General features: G+C 29.7%; 1 protein-coding gene and 1 non-coding gene across 10 annotated transcripts; one reads left to right on the top strand and one right to left on the bottom strand.

The window, feature by feature from the left end:
* TRNAE-CUC lies at positions 371 to 443 on the top strand. Its single transcript has one exon. It is a non-coding gene; the product is annotated as a tRNA-Glu (tRNA).
* Positions 476 to 4,184, bottom strand: LOC107648707 (SAGA-associated factor 11 homolog). Of its 9 annotated transcripts, none has more exons than XM_016352610.2 (6): positions 4,030 to 4,177; positions 3,795 to 3,819; positions 2,814 to 2,847; positions 2,639 to 2,696; positions 1,246 to 1,557; positions 482 to 996 (listed from the first exon to the last, which is right to left on the bottom strand). In XM_016352610.2, exons 4-6 carry the CDS (start codon positions 2,678 to 2,680, stop codon positions 799 to 801), a joined length of 552 nt encoding a protein of 183 aa, XP_016208096.1. In that variant the 5' UTR covers positions 2,681 to 2,696; positions 2,814 to 2,847; positions 3,795 to 3,819; positions 4,030 to 4,177; the 3' UTR covers positions 482 to 798. The 9 variants fall into 9 exon arrangements, with proteins under 9 accessions (XP_016162226.1, XP_016208096.1, XP_020971843.1 ...); XM_021116184.1 differs by lacking the exon at positions 3,795 to 3,819 and adding an exon at positions 3,203 to 3,332; XM_016306740.2 differs by lacking the exons at positions 2,814 to 2,847; positions 3,795 to 3,819 and having other exon boundaries at positions 476 to 833; positions 935 to 996; positions 4,030 to 4,184.

Here is a 9,472-nt window from a genome sequence, read left to right as displayed (position 1 = left end):
TCAAAGTAAAATTTATTATATTTTATTAAAAAAATATTATATATATACTAAAAATTAATTATTGAATATTTATTTATATATACATATGTTATTTTACACATTTTTAATGTATATTTTATATTTTAATATATAATTTATGTGATTTATTTATTTTGTCGTTATTATTTTTTTTTTTTACGTATACGTAAAATAGTTTATTAGAAAAATATTTAATTGATATGATGATATATATCGGAGTTATCTTTTACTTAGGAAACATTAAGTTAAGAGAAATGTTAGGATCTACCACTTTTATCCAAATTTAATCTATTGAGTATTGAACGAAATGAAGTAGCGCATATATAGCACCTATGTTGCAATAAAGCATCAATCCGTTGTAGTCTAGTTGGTCAGGATATTCGGCTCTCACCCGAAAGACCCGGGTTCAAGTCCCGGCAACGGAAATTTTTATTTTTAAAAAATAATTGTACACATCGAGGGCTACGGGCTATTATTGATCAATTGCTTTACCAGACACCAGTAATCCAGAATCATCACAATCTATTAATTTCTCCATACATTAACTAAACTACGAGCCATGTTTTATTACCATAAAATTGTCATTGCTTAGTTCCAATATAAATTACAAGTACCATTTTCTTTTTCCTTTTCTCCGTATACATCATCATGATGCTGTGTTCCAGCAAAGCCAAGTTGATGATGATGATGATGATACTGCTGATATGGAAGCCTGAATCCATGCATGCATGCATGCCTGCCAGCCATTGCCACATCACTGCTCCATGCTCACTCACTTCGTCACGGCTCGAATGTCCCATTTGAGTGCTCCTCACCTGCAAAATTGGAGGTTCCATTTGGCAACCGGTTCATGCTGTTATTGCTAGAGTGATTTGAATATGGTGAGTATGTAGAAACAGGACTGCCTCGGGAGTACCGGTTGTTCTGCGCGGCAGCGGCCGTGCTGCTTCTTGTTACTTTGAGACGAGCCTTCCTACCCTGAGGTGGAGCAGAGAAGAAGCATTTTTCATGATACGAAATAGAGACAAACAAAAAAAAACCAATGTACTTCTCACTAACAACTAATTGTATATTATCTTTCATCTCATTTTGAAGAAGATATAACAAGTGTTGAACAGTCTTGATAATAGAGGACTATACATAATTAGTGTTCAACTATGTAATCATCATGTTTTAAATTCACCTTTTTTCAAAACCAAAAAAAGTTCTAAGAGATAAAATAATCACCTTCCCCATGCACTTCTCCAAATGAGGGGCGAACCTTCCGGCCATGATGGATCGGCCGCAATTCATGCATTCGAATATTTCACTTGCCACGGAAGGATGACTTTGTCCGAATATGTCAACCACATACTTGCCATTTGCTTCATTACTATTGCTAGGATCGGCAACCTTTACCCTAGCTTGTGCAGACAACTTCAATTCTTCATCTTCTTCTTCCAAATTAGAATCAAGGCCCAACCTTGCTACTCTGTGACACTCTGATGCTACATCGACTATAATGGAATCAAGGAGATCCGCGAAGAAATGAGATGAGAGCTGCAAAATGAAAGAAGCATGAAAAAGTATAAGTGGAGAAAAATGTATTATTTGATAAATCTTAATGTTTCAATTCCCTGACACAACTAAATTACTTTAGAACATGCATATGGGAGACAACCCACAACAAGAAGAAATGATACTATCATGGAAATTCATGGCCTGACTGGTTTCTGTTTTCAGGATTTTGTGAAGGAAGAAAAAAATGAAAACAGGAGTTATTGCTTGATGCTTATCATCTAACGTCAGTGTTTATGTCATGTTGCTCAACTAAGATAACAAAAAATGGAATGAAAAGTGGCATTCACGATTTTCTCCATCTTTATTCTAAAAGAAAAATATGTAACATATTCAAAGGTTTGCTGTTCAAGATTATTAGCTTTTACACTAGAAGCATCACTGAATCTTTCACCAAAAATAATAACAAAATAATGCTACCATTAGATATAAAATGTTTAAAATCACATTAACACCGGCAAGATTTAGATTTCAATCTTTGGAGTCTAGATAAACAGTCAAGGTAGATAATCCATCTAATTGAAGTTCAAAGTCTTGAATTGCATATAAAATACATAGATGTAAAATGTCACAACAGTATGCAAAATTGATTCTGCAGATGATGCAAGGATAAGCAATTCAATACATTAGGAAAATATTAAAACATCTTCAGCATTGTAAACAGAAGATTAAACACACTGGATCAAGAACAATAATAACCCACAACTCGATCAATTCCCAGTTTTTCTTGATTTATTAGGTTACCATGCTCATAGCAAGACAAATACCCTGTGAATTCTGGACAGACAATATTTCTCTTCACTATGGATCCTAAAAATCTTTACAGCGGTTAATGTGAAGAGGAAAGAAATACAAATCATCCATATATTATCGATTTAACATACAATGAAAAACAAAATGACAGCAGTCCCAGAACTTAGCTCAAAGTTGCTTCCTAAATCTAAAGTGAGCACATAAACGTGCACAAGCATGATTTCAAATAAGAGTTTATTGGAGTGTGAAATGTGATAGGAGAATTAATTGCAAACATAAGAAATGCTTGCTCATAACTGAAAAAACTCACCTGGGAATGTGACGACAAGTTTTCCTCATTAGGAGCTGACATGAGTCTTCACCAAGTCCTAATAAATACCAATACGAATGAAAGCCGGTAAAAAAACCCGGAATTTATAAACAAGACAACTGCGAAGCAAACAAAAAGAAATGCCAAGCAGGGTCAGTAATTATATTTTTATCACCTGCATCTACAGTAAAGTTCAAAATTGGTTTTACCTGTCAAAATATACTAAAAGTTAAAGAATCTCAATATATGCCAAGATTGTATATGCTTAAGATGCTATGATACAGCCACAAACAACACATAGATATAAATTTTATCATGTGAAGAGGACAGGATTGTTTAAGTTTAAACAAGGAGTCACACTAAGTTTAAACTGATCAAATTGTATTGATCTAATCATCAAAGCGTAATCAATTGCAAAAACAGAAAATATAGCTTCACCATTTGTCTCAATTTTCAGCTGTGTTCTCTACACGCTATCTTTTCCCCCTTTTTACTGTTAAGTTGTGATCACAATCTATCAATTTCAAGTTCCATAAGAAAAATCAATGAGGAGTCTAACCCTACCTAAAGCCAGTTCATGGTCCCTATTGCTTGCCGATTTAACCAAGCGAACAAAGCTACCAAAGGGGACTATTCTCATTATGCCAAAGGTTAAGATTGTTATTTGTGATCTTCACTTCAACATATTTTACAGCTATGAAAAGAATGAACAACTTAATCATTCAGAACCTATACATAAATTATCACAAAGAAGCCATATGCTAAAATATTTTTTCATATACATAGTTTCAGTACACTTGCAAAGGAGACATAAATATCGAATCCCTCAATTTTTCATTTTGAGTTTCAGATTAGCAAGTTACTTACTCCACAATAGTAATTATCAATATCAAACTATTATTCTATGAATCTATTATCAAGACAAATTTCTCTTCCAATGGCAAAAGAATAAACCACATATTCTCACATATATTGCAGTCTCTCTGATCCACCAGTTCAACATTACATATGCAAAAACCACAAAAACAAAGCAATGAAAAGTATGAACCGATTCCAATTACCACAAAATCACCACTTGAGCCAAAATTACATCAGTAAATAACCAAATTGAAGCAAAACTGATCATTAAACATTAACAATAACAAAAGAAAATTACCCGGAACCAAAGGACAAACAGGCACCTGGCAATGACCAAAAAGGTAACCAAATTTCAAGAATAATCAACTATCCAATGAACTATCAAGAATTCCAATATAATTAAATGAAATGCTTAAGAAAACTGAAAATAGTGTAGAAACCAGAAAGCATAAAAAACAATTGAAGGAAAGAAAACATGAACATTAGAGATGAAAAAAATGGTGTAAGTGTCTAAGATAGAGTAAAGTTTGAACCTTTTATGACACAGTGTGCGTGAGAGAGAGATCAGAGGGAGATCGTCAAAAGGAGAAGAGGGTGTAGCTCCGATTCGTGGATTGGTGCTGTGGTGTGCGAATCCCCTGAATCCCCGTTAGAGGGTAGAATTTGCAAAATGGGGGAATTCTGGGGTTAAAATACAATTTACGGCTTCAATTTTCTTTTTTGAAAGAATTTAGGTACCATTTGAAACAGAAATTGAGATGGAGAAACAAATACTATGTTTGGTGTAAAGTGTATAATAATAAGAATAGATTATCATTTGTATTCAGGAAAGATATAGATGCCCACAAATGTATTTATATAAGAATAAAATCATAGTTGTAACTACGGAAGATAGCCTCGTGCCAAGAATATTTGGTTACGCAATTGGTCTGTTAGGGTGCTTTTGACACACGAAAACTATTTTTCGTGGTTACAATTGTCGTTTTATTCTTATATGGATACATTTATCAGCGTCTACATCTTTCATGGGTACAAATGATAATTTATTCTTACTAAATTATGTTTTAGTATCTTATTTGGTAGGAGTAGTGAGGTGAGGGATTAAGAAAAAAATAGAGGTAAAGGGAGAAGGGGGATGCTTCCATAAAGACGCAGAAAACGTCTTTTTTTTTTAAATATTTTTTAATAATTAAAATTTAACACATATAATCACTTAAATTATGTTATTTTTGTCAAAATTAGGTCAGACAAATTAATTTGACTGAAAAATAGTGAATTAAATTTTAAATCCGTCTAAATTAATATTATTTAAATTATATAAATTATATCTTAAAATTAAAATTTTAGTTATATTATCTGGTTATCAAATATAATACTAAATTCTTGTCTCTTAGTCTCAACTCTCAAATTCAATTTCTAAAAACAAACACTACTTTAGACTTGAATTTCAACAACGGTAACAAACTCATTTTCATTTTCACATATAAAGCATATTTATACATGTATTCGATCACATAATGTTATATTAGCAAAAATAATTATGTTATTACGTGAATAATTATTTAAAAGAATAAATATAATTATATCATTATATAAATTATTTTACACTACAGTGTATTAAATTAAACTATTTATTTAATTGAATTTTGTTAATCAAAGACATACATGTATCAGTACAACTAACTATTCTAAGTATACATACAAGTTAGCTACTAAATTAACTGTATATGTAAAAATATAAAATATATATTAAAAATAAGTTAACAATACATGTATTTATACATGTTCTTATACGGTAATAACTTTAAAGTATATCTCGTCTTAGAGGGATCGAGCATGTCTCTTCATCTCCGAAATATGTATATTTTGACAAAGATAAAGAATACGAAAAGTAAATACTTGTAAAAGACACAATATAATGTTCAAGTAAGCATGAAAAATATACTAGAATAGTAAAATAATTTAGAACTTAAAACTTATTTCTATTTAGAGATAAGGTATATTATATAAAAATTAAATTATAAATAATATTAATATTACGACTTATGAGCATTTAATAATTATGTGAATTATGATGGTCATTAAATTTATTAATTATAGAATTAAAGCAAATAAAATTAAATTATTATTCATTATGTATAATAAAAATTAAATTATTCTCATCATCCATAACGGATGAAATTAAATTATAGCTCATCTTGAGTAAAAGACCAATACACAATTAGATGATGACAGATTTGGTTACTGTTTTGTAGTGTTTATGTAACATTTTTTTCGCTTCAACATCATATCATGTTTGTAGATATTAAAGAGTATTGTGTCATTCTTGTTATCTTGTATCACAATTCACAACCTTTGCAAATTCAACTCTACTCTACTGCCAGATCAGCACTGACCCTGAAATTTCAAAATTAGCCCTGAAAATTTTATTTTTGTACATTAATCCCTAAACATCACACATGTTACAAATTCGGGAATAACTCTTGTCAAAGATCAACCCAAAATTACAAAACAGCTCCAAAATCACTAAAATCCTTTTATACTCTCCATTTACCTCCAAATCCAAGCCTCCAATTGCTTAATTTTAGATAAAAATTCTAAACACCATCCTCAAAAAAGCCCTGCAGAAAGTAAAAAACAGAAAACTATTTCTAATAATCCATTGAAGTTAATGCATAATGTTTAATTATACATCAAACAGAGGATCATGGTCTCATATTGCAAGTGCAACATTGTTGAAGTAGTAGTTGAGTCAAGTTGTAACGGAGTTAGTTGTATGTTTACTAAAATATAGGTAACTAATAAACTGTAATTTAGGTGTAGTTGAGTCAGCAAATTAGTTAGTTAGTTAGTTTTGCTTAGGGTCCGTTTAAAAAACTCCAAAAGTTACTTTTTTTACTTTTGACTTATAAAAAGTTACATTAATAGTGTTTGGTATAATTTTTTAGATAAATTTTTAACTTTTCAAAAAGTTATTTAAGAGTTTTTAAAGAAGTTGAAAAATGTGTCTTCTCCTATTTTTAAAAGCTATTTTATCACTCTTATTTAATGCACAACTTTAAAACAAGGACTTCTATAATAACTTTCTAAATACAAAATAACTTATTTAAAAGTTGTTATTAATAAAAGTCTTTATATTTTAAGCTCATTTTTCAAAAGAACTTATTTTAGAAGTTTAGCCAAACTGGTCCTTAGTCAGCAAGTTTGTTTAGTTTGTTAGGTTGGTTACAAGGTGCGAAGATATTTATTTGATAGTTAGAACAATGATAGTATAAATAATTAGCTTAGTAATTAAATCATTTTTATAATTCATCATTTTTTAATTTCTCACGGTATTTTCCAATTCGACAAGTAAAAGATTAATCCGTCGCAGTACTGAGTTCCACTCAAGAGTTTATTGCTGGCCAATGGATTGCTGCATGCAAAAGGTGGAATTTCAACCCAATACTTACTTAAACGGACTAGTAAACTAACCACTAGACCAACCCAATTTGGTTTTATAATTCATCATTCTATGAATCATACTGAAATTCTCTCCCAAACACATCATCATTTTCTCTGCACTCTCTACCACGAATCACCACATTTCTGGATTTAATAATACTTTGTTTTCATTTTTTTTCCCCTTTCCTCTCCTCTGTTTCAAATAAGGTGTCGGTGACTACTGAGTACAGAAATGCTGCGTTTTTTTGGGTTCTCGTATATATTGAAAAAGACAGGTGAAACAAGAGTATTGTTTTCATTTTCTCTGTTTCTTCTCTACAAAATTTTATGGAAAATAAGAGCTCCAATAAAATAAAGATTTATCCTAAAAAATTAATATAATAAAAGAAAATTCGAACATGTGATTGATTGTAAGTATCTTTAGTGGTCCTTACTTATCTCAGTTGTTTGGCAGTTTTGGTAAAACTATAGATCTCGTTTATGTTTGTTTTGTTTTGTTTTGTTTTCTCTTTTCTTTTTTCTTTTTTTTTTCCTTGCTATGGTATTGCAACGCTTTCCGTAATTTGAAATCAAAATAAGAGTTTAATTTTCATGAATTGATTAAACAAAACATTTTAAGTGATCTAATTATGTTCTTTTTTAATGTGATAATACCCAGTTGAATATATGTGTGTAAAATAATCAAGACCAATTCATGAGCAACAGAGCAAATGATATTTGATATACTTCACTAATTTTTATACTGAGAATTGCGTTTTAATTCTCATTATGTGACTTTTTAAACTATAGAAATTTGGTGAAACTGTTAGTTTTGAAAAGGACCCTTCTAAGCATTCACTCACCAATATTAACCAAAAACCTTCTGCTTATGAGATATATGAACGCACCCTAGTTATTTTAAGTATTTTCATATTTCATTTGCAACGTTTGTATTTAAACTACGGGGTAAACTAATAAATTGGTCCCTAGGTTTGAGCGTAATTCTGTTTTGGTCTTTAAGGTTTAAAGTGTTTTATTTGAATCCAAAAAAGTTTCATTTAGTATCAATTTAGTCCCACAGTGAGGTCAAAATTAAATAATTAACAAAATGTCCTACATAACAACAGTACAAGAACAAAATCAATAATCTGGAGAACAAGTACAAGCTCCAGAGGCATAAAATCAACCATTGATACATCAATACATTTATTTATTATTTTTTTATAATATAAATAAAATATTTTCTATAAAACTAAAGAAAATAATAAATAAATGTATTGATGCATCAATGGTTGATTTTGTGCCTCTGGAGCTTGTACTTGTTCTCCATATTATCGATTTTGTTCTTGAATTGTTGTTATGTAGGACATTTTGTTAATTATTTAATTTTGACCTCACTATGGACTAAATTGATGCTAAATAAAACTTTTTTGGATTCAAATAGAACACTTTAAACCTTAAGGACCAAAACAGAATTACGCCCAAACCTAGGGGACCAATTTAGTACTTTACCCTAAACTATGAGACTGTTATGGTATTATGTACGTGTGTTATGTGCTTAATGAATTATGAAAAAGTCTAGCACCAGAAACTTTTTAAAAAGTTAGCTAGCATTTAACCATCAAAAGAAAATTGAATGATTCCACACCATTAAAAATATTATTGATGGTCAATTGATGGTTACAAAATACAAAAGTTGCTGCCCCCTAGCACTCCTCATGAATTATTACATGAGGAGTGCTAGGTAAACAATGACTATCTTGAACAACATGAACAACTACCAATCAAATAAAAACATACTACACCTCCAAATTACTCACCTAAATCTTAATATTAAAATAATCATCCGTACACCTAGTGAAATGAACATCTGAATAGATATCTATTGTTCATATTATTTAATATTTTCATTATTTACCTATACTTTTTCTAATTACATTTACCTCTTTTTTATTTGTGTGTGTGTGTGTGTTTTTTTTTTTTATCGCGTGTTTAATTTGAGAGGTCATTAGGACTAGTACACTTCTAACTAAACAGTAATATCCTACTTAGCTTAGCATTTTAAGTGCTTTGCTAGCAAGGATGTTATATTTTAATATTCAATTTTGATATAATTAATAGGTTTACTAAAAAAACATAATAATAGGATACTAATTAATTTATTAGTAAATTAAGCATTTGGGAATTAAATTATCAAAACATTATTATTAAAACACTATATGTCTTTTTATATTAAAAAGACCCTTGTTATTTAGTAAGAAAACTATTTTATTTGTTTTTAGTATCTCTCTTTAAGCGTACAATTACAAATCTTTTGTTGACAAAGAAAATGGATAAATGTAATCTAATCTCCACATAAAATACCTAGTATATGATAGATGAATTATATTGCATGGTAACTGTAATTACAGTAATTACGACGGTTATAAAACTTTAGTAATAATTAAAAAATATAGTCAAAATTTTAAGGTTGTATTTTTTATTGTTTGATAATTTTTTTTTATTAAGTCATACATTTTATTTTTTATTTTCAAATTAAAAATATTTTTGAAT

The sequence above is a fragment of the Arachis ipaensis genome, chromosome B01, assembly GCF_000816755.2.
Source record: "Arachis ipaensis cultivar K30076 chromosome B01, Araip1.1, whole genome shotgun sequence".
NCBI lineage: Eukaryota > Viridiplantae > Streptophyta > Magnoliopsida > Fabales > Fabaceae > Arachis > Arachis ipaensis.
The sequence above is the reverse complement of the archived record's forward strand: the minus strand, read 5'-3'. Positions and strand labels throughout refer to the sequence as shown.

What these genes read in the sequence shown, in the direction of transcription:
- LOC107648707 (XM_016306327.2), bottom strand. Translation starts at nt 2,680, where the DNA reads ATGTCAGCTCCTAATGAGGAAAACTTGTCGTCACATTCCCAG. An exon ending in ACTTGTCGTCACATTCCCAG is followed by an intron (nt 1,558 to 2,638) that starts GTGAGTTTTTTC and finishes TTCATTTTGCAG; the next exon opens with CTCTCATCTCATTTCTTCGC. An exon ending in TGGAGAAGTGCATGGGGAAG is followed by an intron (nt 997 to 1,245) that starts GTGATTATTTTA and finishes GCTCCACCTCAG; the next exon opens with GGTAGGAAGGCTCGTCTCAA.